The following is a 14944-nucleotide window of genomic DNA, read 5'->3' as shown; positions in this document are numbered from 1 at the left end:
GTTTGCCTTGCATTGCGCCAGAGTGTTTTGTGGTGGCAGAAAATGTCTAACCGGCATTCCTTTTGGTCAGCAAAGGCAACAACCAATCAGTGTATAGTAAAGTTTTAGTCAACATATAGAAAATTCTCAAGTAATCTGGAAAACAGTATGAAATCTCTCCTGCAAAATAGGGTGTCATAGCCCTCCGACTGTCGGAAAGTGGATCCCAGTAATCCGTAAAACAAAAATTGCAAGAATGGGACATTTTCAAGAATAAAAAGTTTATTAAAATGGACAGAAAAAAATATATATACTAAAAATCTTCCACAAAAAAAAAAAAAAAAAAAGTGTGTGGAATGGCTGCTGTTATAACAGTTGCTACAGCAGCCCTTACGGGTTTCCTTCTGTACACGCTGCCCACACACTAGCCCTTTCATGTCCTTAGTGATTAAGTAGCCGACTCAGAGCAAAGGCTATCACTTCACAGAATCTTGCTAATATGGCAACCATTTTCTCATTGGTGGGAGTGTGGGGAAAATCCAGTCTCAGGTCGCAAAGGTTTTGAACCTTTAAAGGGAGACTTTGCCTTTGGATGAGCCCTGCCCCCGCATGGGAATTTTCAGTTCTGCAAGGTACTTGCCAGCTCTGTTGGTTAAGCACCCTGCTGCTTCTTCTCATCGTCATCATCTCGTCTCTTCCAGATCTAGACAAAAAGTGAACACACAGCTAATTGGGCTGCCTACTGTACAGCTAAAGTCCACTCTATAGGAAAGCACAGGTATGGGATCAGTTATCCAGCAAGTTCCAAATTACAGGAAGGCCATCTCCCTTAGACACCATCAAAATCAAATAATCCCATTTTTTTTTTACATGATTTCCTTTTTCTGTAATAACATAACAGTCCCTTGTACTTGATCCTAATTAAAGGGGGCCAAAACATTAGGATCCATTCGTTTGGTGAGGTGAGAGATAGACTAACTTGATAGTTTGGCCCTAAGGCCAAACAATCGAAATACGACGGGTATATGGGGCCTGGAACATTAAACTGCCTGATCAGCACCTCAACAATGCATGGGCAGATAAGCTGCTGAATCGGTCTAAGATCCAAATTACGGAAAGAGACCTTATCCCTGTACAGTTGTGGGTAGAACTATAAACACATTAGCAGACATGTGGTACCAACATAGCAGTGTTAGCTCTACAAAAGGTTAAAATGACCCCATCTTATATAAGGTACAGCAGCACATACCTGTATATAGGCCTCAGACAGAGTAATCATCTGGGGCAAGATGTCCGTCACCTGAAGATCTTGTAATTCATACCATTTTCCTGTGCCCTGAAAATAGGTCCACACATTATCCATATAAATATCAGTAGAAGATACTTAAAGCATTAATGTGGTTATGTAAAAGGTGTAACATTTGCTACTGGCTCTAGCAACCAATGAGCAGGTTGCATTATTTTCATAAAAAAATGTAAAAGTTCTCTGAACTCACATGATGCAGGACATGGATACGGTATGAGCCTTCATTGGGCTTCCCATCATGCACTACATTGGCAATGAGATCATAGGTTGTGTTTTTGTGTGAAGATTGGAATTCTTCTGCCAAGTATTCTCTCAGATCCACATTCCTAGATAGGAGACCACTTGAGTTGAAATATGAAACAGATCTGGAAGCTTATATAACAATGACAGCCCCCGCCTCCACCCAATACAAAAGTGAGCAAACATACTAGTCTGCTTTAACCCCATGCAGTGTAGTCCATGTCAAAGGGTAAGAAAAAGGGTATATTAGGGTATGTTGTAGCCAGTATATTGTATATTACCAGTATATTGCTCTACTCACGTTATGGGGAAATTCACAATGGTTGGGTTCTTCTCAACAAAGAAATTGTTTTTGGTAAAGCGCTTAATGCAGAATATCAGAAATGGGGGAAGTTGGGTCAGCTGGAATCGCTTCAGGAAATTCTCCTTGTATGTTTTGTACTCCTGCAGGAAGAGGATTTCCACAGTGAAAAACAGGTCCACATTGAGAAATAATATTAAGAGCCATGCCCTGTGTAGGATATATGATGTTCCAGGTTAGGCCAGGTTGCCATTTGCAAAACCCACCAACAGGCACAGAATGCTGGGAGTGATACTTTAATCAAACGTGAAGGGCCATATTTTGGACAGTCCTATTTTATATGAAGAATGTAGCCTCCTTATGTTGTACCATGGGCCCCACCTTAATCAAAGTTGAGTCTAATAAAAAGACTGAAATGATTCTGTAGGTATTAAAGTCATAGTGCTGAACACTTGAGCAATATGATTAACTTTAAACTTGTCTATTTTTTAACATGTTTTTAGATGTTAGGAAATGGCTCCTCAAGGACTTACTCACCTTTTCTGTGATTCCATTGAACTTGCCCAGGATGCTGAAGAGAGGGACCTGGGGGATGATCAGTTGCTCCTTCTCATCTTTGTACAGAGGGGCAGTGGGGAGGTCCAGGGTCAGGTACATAAAGGGTGATTCCAACATTTTTTCTTGGTATTCTTCATTCTGCATGAGTTGCTCCTTCTCCTCTGAAGGCTGCAGACAAAACAACCACTCGCATAAAGTTTTAAACGCAAAATACACAAGTTGGGCAACACTCAATTGGGAATAAAATGCCTTTATTGACACATTGCAGGCAGCAGCAGCAACATTTCTGGCCCATACAGGTTCCTTATCAAGCTGATAAGCATATTCCATCCCAAATACTACCATCTGCTTAACAACCGAAATAATCACTTTTGCCTACCTGTAGTACTGTCACTTGTCTTAGTCCCAAAAGGATGAATGATCACTAGCTGTTTATATGAACATTCATCTACCCCCTGTCACGCAAGCACTTTGCAAACTTAGTCTGTAAGCTTCGAACAGTACTTATGTGTGCATTTGTCTTTTGGATGGACATTTAGACATCATGAAGTGGGAAGATGAATGTTACAATTAATAGCCAATAATTCTTTATCCTTTAGGGCTAAGGCATGTGGTGGTACTAAAGGAAGGCTGCAGTGTCAACTTCGGGAGCTTTTCAACCAACTGCTATATGACAGGAATGGGCAAATGGAGACCATAAAGAACTAGCATTTAGCCATAAAGGAGATGACAATAAATCATCAAGTTCAACAAAATTTGTAGGCGATTCCCATAATCATCCCTTGATTATACTTAAATGCAAATGCAGAACAAAACAATTCAACATTACTACTGAATTTGATTTAGGTTATTATTTCATGCACCAGCATAATATCACATGCTCCTCAGTTCAGGGCACCGACACACCCTTACTTTTGTATCCACCACAGTCACTGTATTAAAACAACGTGAAGATTTACAGGCACTGATATCCTTTAATATGCTACAAAAATTAGTCTGTGCTGTCTAGATGATGGGTAACTGCCTTCCTAAAATTTCTATACACATGAAGTATTTCCAGAGTAAGAGTTTTAACCAATTGTAAATAATTTTTGGGGTTTAGATCCCCTTTAAAATGGAACAAATGTATCTCACCAAATCAGGGTGTGGCAACTTCTTGGTAAATATCCGCATTGATCCTTGGAAAACATCTGTTACAATGGCTAAAAGAAAAAATACAGAAAAGAGCCGGCATTGGTTATTAAGTGAATGCCATGCCATTTTGATGTAATTATTTTAAGGCTGGACTTGTTTTTAAGCCAGGATAAGTTCCATATAAACCTATGAGTTTAAGCACTACCAAAACACACAAGAGAAACTCACTCTTCTTCTTCTTGTTGCCCCCAAGAGCAGAATTAAGTGCGTTCAGGAACCAAGAAAGAAAGTCCACTCCATCACCTGTTTTGGGGCAGAATGTTGTAGTGGGTGATTTTGCCAATAACCGTACCAAAATGCTAAGGGTTTATATACGCAATCTAAAGGGGGAAAAAACATATGCAATGGAATAGAAAATAAGGAAAAGACGGGACAAAGAGCATGGAAAAACTGGAGCGAGACCTGAAATGTTCAGATAAACAGAAAAAAACAGGACAGAGGGGTGGAGATATTCACCTTGCTTGGTGATCTGGAAATTTTTCTTGCTGCAAAGAACAACAGCCTGGAGCATCTCATGTGGGGAGACATGAGCCTTAAAATTCCTGGGGTTCCACAGTTTGCGCATTAATTCCCCAAATCTCTGCACAAGCAGGAACATGATATCCCCAGGAGGGCGCTTAATATCACAATAATTCTCTTCCTCCAGAAAGTAATTTCTCAGAGGAGGAACATTGGAGAGAGCCTGGAAGTGACCATAAAGAAATTAGTGTACATTGGCCATGAAATCTGCACTATGGTCTGTGGGAGCAAAAGTGTTTAAAGTGTTTCAGACTGATGAATGTTAGGGCATCCAGTGAAATAGATGAGAGATGATTCTCTGCTGCAGTGAAGGTGAGGTGGTTAACTGTTACACAGGCCCTGTATATTGTGAAAATTCCTACCTGCAAAACAGCATTGGCATAATCATTAGCTTTGATATTGTTAAGTCCCACGATGCCTGGGAGGTAAGTGGTACCATCATATGCTCGAGAAAGCTTGGCCTGTTTGTCTAAGTTACCAATTTGCTGCTTGGTGAAGGTTGGCTTCAGCACATACTGTAGAAGACAAAGAGATAGTTACTAAAAACATGAAAAGCAAAGTTAATATGGGGGGGGGGGGGTGACACAGTTGAACAGACAGAGACAGTATAGAAATAATGTGCACATTTTACAAAGCCCTTTACTTCTGTAAGAACAGCTACCTTTCTCTCTTATGGCCTGAGGCCATCTATGTTCTCAATCCAAGGAGAAACCCAGTCCTTGTTTCCATGTGTAGATTCACACTTATATAAAAAAAAAAAAAAAAAAAAAAAAAAAAAAAAGAACTTTGAAAGACTGTACTGAAGAATGGGGGCCAGCCAAAGGAAGGGGAAAAATGCTAAGGCAACAGGCAGCTAGTGGAGCTAGACATTTCTGCCATCACTGGGCTTATGTTTCCCTGTTACTGACCATAAAATCTGCTTTTTGATGTATGCCCTGCTGTGTGTTGCATGATCAGAGCAGTACAGGTGATCCATGGCTCTTTTGCGGATAATATGCTATTCTACCTTTCCCATCCTAATTGCTGGCTGTGGTTGAACTCACTAAAGGAGACGTATGTGTTGTGATAGACACATCAAGTTAGTGAAGGGATTGTTGCTCTTGAGTATAAGAGTCTAAGAGTATAAGAGTCTTTAACTTACCGACACCTGTGTTATATAAGTCAACAGTGCACTCTAAAAACTCTGGGAACGCCATACCACTTGTACTGGGCACTAAGATTGCACCTTGGGCAAATATGAACTGGGCCATCCTGATTTTTTGTCTTCATATTAGAAAATGCCAAGGTCACATAAACAAATGGGGCAAGAGAGGATGTGCAAGTACCGTAATGTCTTCCAGGGAGGAGTCAATGATATTATAGTTGTCCGGCAGGCAGTAGAACTTCAGTGTGTGCAGATTAAGGAAAACATGGTGACTGAACTGAACACTGTGGATATAGGCATGGGACTTCAAGCCTCGACCTTGGGGGGGGAAAAAAAAAAAAAAAAGAGAAAAATTTGACAAAATAAGGGCTCATCTGAACAACACACTCTGTGCCACTTACTTACCCTGGAAGTATTTCCCGCATACAAGGCAAGCATATGCATTAATGTGAGAAAGAGAGATGGAACACAGCTTCTCAAAATCAAAGTCCAAGACACTCCTGGTAAGAACAGAACCAGTGTTATTTGTGAGCAGTACATAATCAACACAGTCCCAAGCAAAACAACCAGACTGACCTGTTAATGGTATCCAGATATGGGCAATGGCGACTACGTCTGTCTTCAAAGTCATACCGCCCGTGCTTTCCTACAACTGCCAGCATTACATGCACGTGTTATATATATGTTATATGTACAGTTCTGAAGTTAAACATGCACAATTCACCTGTATCACCCACTTAAACTGCTTGGCCTGCAAATCACACTTGGATTGCCAGGAAAACATTATGGAAGAGTGACACTGCCATTACTTGGGCTAAAATCACAGGTAGGGATCAGAGGGTGGCAGCAAATGTGAACCTAGTTTCATACAGAAATTAATGACCTAAATGGTCCAATCAGCCATCCTTGTGTCCAGCTTTAGAGGTACCATGCTGGGACACCATGCACAGACATGGCCGGAGCACTGACAAAACAGGTTTAATGATCCTGTTTTGGGGGGGATTCCATATTTTCTCGGTGGGGGCCCTAGTAATGGTGGGGGCCCCGGTAATGGTGGGGGCCCCGGTAATGGTGGGGGCCCCGGTAATGGTGGGGGCCCCGGTAATGGTGGGGGCCCCGGTAATGGTGGGGGCCCCGGTAATGGTGGGGGCCCTAGTAATGGTGGGGGCCCTTGTAATGGTGGGGGCCCTAGTAATGGTGGGGGCCCTAGTAATGGTGGGGGCCCTGGTAATGGTGGGGGCCCCGGTAATGGTGGGGGCCCCGGTAATGGTGGGGGCCCTAGTAATGGTGGGGGCCCTAGTAATGGTGAGGGCCCTGGAGAAATTCCTTCTCTGACACAGTGACAGACACAAGCGGAGGAAGCACATATTTATTATCCCCCCACGCTAACACATGTGCACCACTCTTTTTCATTCGCTTTTACTCAATCAATCCGTTACACTATTCACACCAAGTCGCATCAATAGAATGAGTTTCCCTCACCTCTCTCATCATCATCATCGTCGTCGTCTTCCTCCTCCATCTCCAGTTTCACCCGCTTCTCAGCGTTCATTCTGCCTCCACCGACTCTCCTGCGTGTCTCGCCTCTCTTTGGACTGAAGCCCCTCCCCCACGCCGCTTCCGTACACTTTCCTATACAACAGGAACGAGTCACGGAACGCTAATGTCAGGGATGCATTGATTGGCTACATTAGCCTTTGTCGAAACAAAAACAGCCAATCGCTATCTCTCCTACAATCGGCTGCGACGGGATAGTTCCTACCAGCGGTAGCTAGGGGGCGGTATTGGGATTGAAAGGGTGCCCGTGTTGGAAGTAGACTAGAGCCGGGAGTATGCAGGAGGAAGTGGAGGTGCAGGGCAAAGCCGGGCCCGGTGGGAGGCTGGATATGAATCACGGCTTCGTTCACCATATCCGGCGGAATCAGATCGCGAGGTAATAGGGCTGGCAGCGGCCGGAACTTTTTCCTTTAAAAAGCAGAAACACTGAGACTGTTCACGTAGTGTTGGCCATGGGGCTGCTTCCATGAAGGTTATACTGGTGCTGTTGGGGCCAATCTATTCATATACCATCCCTGCCATGGCATTGCCTGGTACTTGTGTTCCTAAAGCTGGCAGGACTTCAAATGCACTGAAATATGAACTAGTGTTTCCTTGCTAAATAAATGACAGATTTGCTTCTGAAATTCCAATATTTGTGTAGCCAAACTCCTTTGGGCAGTGGAGGCAGCTGTTCAGTTCCAAAAGGGCTGTCCCATTCATGCTTCTCTAGCGGATTCCTGTTGAGATTTTGAAGTGACCACACCCACTTTTAAAGTCCGCACCTTTTTAAACTTGGATGGGGCTATTTAATAAAAGGCACTAAGTTTTCCCAGGAGCAGCAACTGATGGAACCAGTCAGCAGGTAGAATTTACTGGTCACCTATTGTAAAGCACATATCTTATTGGTTGCTATGGGTTTAGGGTTGCCACGTCTGTCTGTCCGGGTCAAACTCCCTGCCCCATTTTCCAAATGAGGGAAATCGGACAGAACTCCTGGCACCGATCGCCATGTCATAACCCCACCAAATCCCTCAATGTCATAGACCACACCTCCAACATCATCCGCCTCACCCCATGACATCACCGTTCTGCCTCCCACACAGGCATTCCCCAGTCAGAAGATGGCAACCCTATATGGGTTACTGCTCATGGGCAAACTAGGTACCTTTTAGGAACTTTGCAGGAGCCTTGCATGTCAAACTGTCACAGCCATTGGTCTACTAGCATTCTGGGTTGTTTTCAAAATTACTATATACCAGTGTGGGCATGCTCAAAAACAGGGCACTAGCCATTTCCTAACGATTATCACCTGACCCAAGAGTGCACTGGAAGGGCCTAGACTGGTGATTAGTGGTTGGGCATTATAGAACATTTAGTCACCCCTGAGCTGAAATCATGCAGGGGCAAATGTACACAACCTCCTCATGTGCCACCGCCTCTAATGTTTACCTTGTGTAAAGGTGGCCATACTTGGGCAGATTTAAGATGCCGATTGGGGTCTTTCAAAGAGTTTAAGCAGCTTATCTGCCCGTGTATGGGGCCGTCCAGCAAGCCACCCCAACCGATATTTGGCCGCAAATGGGCCAGATGTCAATTATATAAATTAACTAAATCAATACCCTTTATTGAAATGAGTCCTGAAATAAATTGCATTAAAAAAATAAGTCTGACTGGGAAAATGCTGGCACAATTGATGGCACAGTTTTTTGAGTAAGCCACAGGCAGGTTCTACATGACCAGTTTGTTCCATGCAATTAAATACATTACTTACACAGGTCGGGTTGATTATTAGGCATATAAGGGTGCTCTGGCAAACTAGTGACAGGACTGCCTAGGAGCATTTATGGTTGGTGCCAAGCTCTAACTCTCTTTCTCTTTTGCCAAGGGATGACTATGACCGTGAAGTGAAGCAAGCCAAAGAGAAACAGAAGAAAAGGTATACGCCAGGGCCTGCTCGCCCAAAGAAGCCCGATCTGCAGGTCTATCATCCCCGCCAGAGAGGTGAGTCTGTGCACAAGTATTTAGCTTATGTCCTATGCAGGAAGTTACACTGGGGCAAAACTGTGATACATATCACCCTGTTTAGGCAAACTGTAGTACTCTGCCAAGTAAAACAGAGCAAATGGCACACTGCAGCGCTGATGAGTATAAAAAAGTTGCATACATGTTTATATATTTTTCAATATTTATTATTGATAGGGCAGGGGTCTGAGTGGGATTAAAAATGGGTACAAAAATTCTCATATTTTAGCAAAAAGGCACCCATAGCCTGTAAAAAGCTTACCAAAGTAAAGCAAATGGTCCAGGTGCTCCAACCCTAAAATCCTCAGCTCCAGGGAACGGACAAACCGTAAAACGTCAAAACCAAAGTCAACAGGGGAAGGGCACACCAGTAATCCCCCCCAGCAGCCACCAACCAGTGACTGTTTATGGCAGCGATTCCCAACCAGTGGCTCAGGGGCAACATGTTGCTCACCACCCTTTGGATGTTGCTCTCAGTGGCCTCAAAGCAGATGAGCCAATCACAAATAGCCAATCACAGCCTTTATTGGTCACCCTAGGAACTTTTTTTCATGCTTGCATTGCTCCCCAACTTATTTATATTGTTGCTCACAGGTAAAAAATGTTTGGGACCTGTGGTATATGGTGTCTTACAGCGGCACCTCCAGCATTTGCCAGCATCTACAGATTGCTAACCTTAATTAGATATTTGTTTGTAATATTTCAAATGGGCAAGGCCATATGAGAAGTAGGAGAGGCCTGGTCTGCAAAAAAAAAATTAAAAACCCATATTTACAGTGGCTACCAACATGGCAGCTTTATCCAGTTTTTAAATACTAACTATGAAGAAAAGAAACATTGTCACTGATACTGTAACATTTGCCTTGCATGGTCTATGGAACTCAGCCACAGAAAAAGTACACACAGCCGGAGCCTTAAAAGATGAACCCAATGACAATGGAACACAGCTTTTTTGCCTTGATTTTGAAGCTGATGGAGGAGAGGTCACTTCTGTTATTGTGTATGAGGTGAGTGTATTCCTTGTGTCCTGTATCTGTCAGTATGTGTGTGTTTTTGTACGCCCTGTTATACAGCACTATTGTACAGAATATGTACAATTTTTTTTAAAAAAATCATGTGCTAATAATCCAAGAGAATATGTACACCATGGCTTGTATGCACATATGTACAGAGAGCATACAAGAAAAGATGTTGCTTATAAAATGACACTAACCTGCTTTAGTTGGTTACTGCTGGGCCGCCATCAGAAACTGGGGCCTCGTACAAGTTATTTATATGAAGCCCCCATAAACACAAGTGTGCAGCACCAAAACTTTGTCCAGACCCTTAGTGTGTGCAGTATAAACAGCTGATGTTACTCTATAATAAGCAGTACATATAAAGAGTTCCATTGATTAATTTGTTAAAGGAGACATATCCTATAAAAATGATGAATGTACCAGGGAATTATACTCCTAGATATAGAAGGATTGTGCTTAAAAAAGTTGTGTTTCTGAGTGATTTATTGAGAAATTCCACAAAAACCCCACTAGCCCCGCCCATCTGTTCCACTTCCTGCTGGCTGAATTCTCTGGATGAGCTGGGGAGCTGGCGGCCCTCCGTACCCTGCACTGTGGGATAGGAACCAATCAGCAGCTAGGCTGACCTGATAGGGAACTAAAGCCTGTCTTTGCTTGTGTGAGTGCAGGGCTGTGATTGGCTCTCCCCCTCCTACTGTGCTTCTGGCAGGGACTGTTAGGACACGCCCACTCTTCATTTCAAACTCGGACAGAGAAGTGATAGGATCTATAGGGAGCTCCAATAAAGGGGCCATTGTTACAGATAGGATTAATGTTTAGCACAAAGTGAAACCAGCACCGGATATTATTCATAATTGGCTACAAAATTACCTTTTTTTCCCATTTATCCAATATGTCTCCTTTAATTAACAGTCAGTTCATTGGGTGTCAGTGGAGTTTGCTCTAAGTTTAACCCCTTCCCACCTACGTGCCCCTGCTCTGCATTGTCATTGCTTGATATGGAAGTTATGCAAGTTTTTGCATAATTTACGTAAGCTGTTTATGATTAGGGCCCAATAATTACTTAATAGTAGTTCATAAAAATAATTAATGTGCTAGTAGGTTAGTGTTTTAATTGGAGGGTTAGTGGAATTTACGTACATTTCTTGAAAGTAACATAAGTTTTTGCATAAGTTACGTAAATTGCATAAGCGTAGGGGCCCAGTAACCAGTCATCACCCTCCTGGAAAGTTCATGTAAGATTCCACCAGGCCAGGCACAACTATACCCCCTCTCCCCCACTGATGGTGGCTTTGGGTTACAGTGCTCTGGTCTTTAGAGGTTTGGTTCTTTCAAATAAGCATTTGTCACATGTTGAAAGCTGTGATGATAGCATCTCCCAAAACTGCTTCTTTTTATATTATTTATTCAAAAATATAAACAACCAGAATTCTTACAGGTTCCGTGTTCAGAGATTTCAAACTAATGGTTAAACATTTCCTTAATCCAAACTGGAACTGCCTCTGTGTAGTTTTATCTCGTTTTGTTCTGTGTTTCTGGGGTGCGAATCAACGTAATTAGCAATTGTGATGTGTCAGTCACTTTGATGTTAATTAATTTGGATGGATTGAAAGTAGTAGGAATGGAATTAAACCAGTATCACTTACAGATGGATACTGGGAGGGCACAACATGAAACAAGGTACCAATAAAAGTAACAAGACATTTGTTTACAGACACTAATGGGATAGAATCAGAGAGGAAAAGATAAACAAGTATCAGAATGTAATCTACGCAGGACTCTGATAAGTGCATAGATAACCATCAATGTTCCACATAAATGAATCTGAGATAAAGCATCATAAAACCACCCTGGCATAAAGCAAATGGAGGTTAAGGAGGTGAGAATGGCCATATAGTTCTGTGAGTCTATTAGGAACCCTGGGCTCTTACTGAGTCCATTTCCCTCCTTTCATTTATACAGCTCATAAGGCACACTACAGAATCCTACAATAATGCCTGGGACCTGAGTTTTTCCAGTAAAGTGGTTTTGTGTAGCACTTTAGGCAGGGGTCCCCAACCGTGAACCACATTGAAATATAAAAAGAATTGAGGAACAACACAAGCATGGAAAATGTTTCTGGGGTGCCAAATAAGGCTCTGTTTGTCATTACATTTGGTTTATATGCAACCAAAACTTGCCTCCAAGCCAGGAATTCAAAAATAAGCTCCTGTTTGAGGCTACAGGGAGCAATGTCCAATGGGTTGGTGAGCAATTTGTTGCTTGGGAGCTGGTTGGGGATCACGGGGGTTAAGGTGAGCACCACGGGTCGATTTCAGCTTTTGATATTGGTCTTTTAGACCTGGTAAACCAGGCCAAATTTTGATTTTCTAATATGGTGTTTCAGGAGGGGGGCACCTAATGAACATAAAGTAACCTTTCATTCTCTTTTAATGTTAATGTTGGCTCCAACCATGACCCAGGCTATGTGAGTAACCTTGTTTACTTATCCATCTCTATTGTTCTACTCACAATTGTTAACCTAAGTCGTCCCAAGCCCAGCAGCACTTGCCCCCTGTAGAGTGTGTGAAGACTGAGAAGAGAGGGAGCGGATTCCTTTGGTCACCTTGGCCAGGAAGAGTATGATCTTTCCTTATCTTTCCTTATCTTGAAGCTTTGGTTTATTAGGTTCTCCCTTGCTTTTCTTGCAAAATTAATAATCTGTATCACTGATTGTTATCTACATTCTTCCTACTTAACTCCAGCCAAACTAGTTTTATGGCTGTTTATCTTCCTTTCTTCTTCATAATAGCATCTCATTAGTTTCTCTAATTAGACTGATTTTCTTAATTAAATGGTCTCAAATTACATTTCATTAATTACATTTCAATAAATGTAAGGGCAAGTCACACTGGGTGATGAAAACACTTTTTCTGGTCGCTTCCCTGTAGAGACATTTATTATATTACAAATTAGTGATGCACCGAATCAACTATTTTTGGATTTGGCCGAACCCCGATTCCTTCTTGAAGATTTAACCAAATACCGAACCGAATCCCAATTTGCATACGTATGGAAATTAGGATAAGGAAGGGTTTAAGAGAACCGAAAAATGTTCAGCTTCCGTAGCTATGTGACAAGTCATGTGATTTTAAGGATTCGGATTCAGTTCGGCCAGGAGCGTGGATTCAGCCAAATCCAAATCCTGCTAAAAAGGCAGAATCTTGGCCAAATCCCAAGCTGAATCCTGGATTCGGTGCATCCCTATTATAAATGGTATAACTAACCCCCCCCCCCCGTTAAATAACTACATAGGCCTTCACAACATTGCTGCCGCCCAGTGTTCCAGCCCTGGTACTTGGACAGTAAGGTATAAATTGACAGAAGCGCTTCATTCAGTTAATAGCAGTACTTGTTTGTCCCTTTCTGCACTTTTGGTTCTGATTCAGGCAGCAGAACCAGCTCTCATACAGCCAAGACTCATCCTACTTTCTGCTGCGTTGTTTCACAGTCGGAACCAATGGTGAAAAGAATAGAATGTGGCACGTAATGCTTTGAAGAGCAGTTGCATGTACAAATAAATTTACTAAAAATGTATAATTAATAAGAAAGAGGGAAAAAAATCCTCTGCAATTACCTGCATTTTCACAGTGATTTACAGCTTCAGCCAAAACAATTGGCTAGCACACCGTAAGACTAATGGTGTGACCTATGCTTTATTTATTAGGATGATGATGCGGAGCAGCTGGCCGCCATGATCTCTAATCAGAACCAACTAGAGGGAGGCATGAGAGAGGCCCTGAAACGACGGATACAGGAGGAAATCTCTAAGAGAAGAGTCCAACGCTGACTTCATTCCCATAATGAGAAGCGTTTATGTCCAGGCCAGACTGCTGCGTGTATCCGTGTTCCTACGGAGTACCAACTGCTTTCTGGTTTCATCCCACAGAAGAAAGCTGCGTGTAGAGGAAGTGTGTGTTTCTAGTGGATGACAAAGTATGGAGTGAGGAATCGGGCACTAGACTCTCAGTTTATCCAGGAACCTTTTACTTTCTGCAGTTTTCAATATGTGCTCCCATTGTGAATATTGCTGGGATCGGCATGGGCTCTGACATGGTGTATTATTAGTAAAGTATTGGTAGATCAGCAATAAACCACACTCCCCACTGCAGGCTTTTGGGGTTGGGACAGCAAATGCCTGAGGAGTATATAGCTATGCCCCAACAGTCTCAGACTTACAGAGAAGAATGTTGTTTACAAAAGGAAGGAGACATAGTACTCTCCATATTATCTGACGTACCAATAAAGAGGGAACATGTAGGGGGCGCTAACAGTGGCGCGGCCAGAAAGCTAGGGAAACAGCGTTTAGTCATGTAATCGACCCGTTGTCATCTAATCGGAAGTATTTTGTTTAGAATAGACCAGCAACAAAGCAATGTAGAATAAATGTCCCTCCAATGAGATCCTTCCTCCAATGTGAATTTTCTAAAATTGTTGTTTAATGAATAAAAGAATATTATTGAAACTCTGAATTTTCTTTATTATGTAGGGGTAATAGGTTGGAGGAAAGAAACAGGGGAAGCTTTGTGGTCCAAGTGTTTTCCAGTAGTGCAATGGCTTTGTACTTTCATAGGTTAGATTTGCACTTTCTAAGAATTATTACTTTGTTGTTGCTTTAGTGGAACACTGCTTACTTACCACTTGTAGTGATTTAGTAAACCCTGAGCCCCTGCTATGTAGTTAATAAGATTTAGCCTACAAGCACAAGGTAGCACAGATACAGGGTTGGACTGGCCCACCGGGGCCCCAGGTATGTCGGTGGGAGTCCAGCATGGTGGGGCTGGATTGCTGTCAGTCAGCAATTAACAGTGAGGGCTGGAGAGCAGTGTGGGGGAGTCTTGACTGAGGTCTTCCTATGGGCCCCAAGTACCCCAGTCTAACACACACTTATAGGAGAGCTGGGCATCTGTAAGGACTACTAGAAGCTTGTACAAGTAATGTCCCACATAAATCTGGCAAATGTGCCCAGAGCTTAACATGCAGCATTGTGGGTAATGTCCAGAATACATAATTTTTCTGCTAGTCAGGGATGACAGGTATATACTCGTGCAGATAGCTCAAAAGCCAGAGTCCAGTAAGCTAAT

General features: G+C 42.6%; 2 protein-coding genes across 3 annotated transcripts; one reads left to right on the top strand and one right to left on the bottom strand.

Annotated features, from left to right (window-relative positions):
* Nucleotides 1-86: 86 nt before the first annotated feature.
* usp39 (ubiquitin specific peptidase 39) lies at nt 87-6818 on the bottom strand. The gene is made up of 13 exons (XM_002932542.4): nt 6724-6818; nt 5818-5893; nt 5647-5741; nt 5423-5559; nt 4460-4612; nt 4035-4260; nt 3747-3821; nt 3519-3586; nt 2364-2552; nt 1827-1969; nt 1476-1611; nt 1229-1315; nt 87-682 (listed from the first exon to the last, which is right to left on the bottom strand). The coding sequence occupies exons 1-13, from the start codon at nt 6791-6793 to the stop codon at nt 632-634; spliced, it is 1506 nt and encodes a 501-aa protein (XP_002932588.1). The 5' UTR covers nt 6794-6818; the 3' UTR covers nt 87-631.
* Nucleotides 6819-7027: 209 nt separating this feature from the next.
* c2orf68 (chromosome 2 open reading frame 68) lies at nt 7028-14325 on the top strand. 2 transcript variants are annotated; one of them, XM_004912556.4, is made up of 5 exons: nt 7051-7174; nt 8666-8781; nt 9688-9809; nt 12348-12440; nt 13528-14325. In XM_004912556.4, the coding sequence occupies exons 1-5, from the start codon at nt 7074-7076 to the stop codon at nt 13648-13650; spliced, it is 555 nt and encodes a 184-aa protein (XP_004912613.1). In that variant the 5' UTR covers nt 7051-7073; the 3' UTR covers nt 13651-14325. The 2 variants fall into 2 exon arrangements, with proteins under 2 accessions (XP_002932586.1, XP_004912613.1); XM_002932540.5 differs by lacking the exon at nt 12348-12440 and having other exon boundaries at nt 7028-7174.
* Nucleotides 14326-14944: the final 619 nt, after the last annotated feature.

This window comes from Xenopus tropicalis, chromosome 3, assembly GCF_000004195.4.
Source record: "Xenopus tropicalis strain Nigerian chromosome 3, UCB_Xtro_10.0, whole genome shotgun sequence".
Taxonomy (NCBI): Eukaryota; Metazoa; Chordata; class Amphibia; order Anura; family Pipidae; genus Xenopus; species Xenopus tropicalis.
The sequence above is the reverse complement of the archived record's forward strand: the minus strand, read 5'-3'. Positions and strand labels throughout refer to the sequence as shown.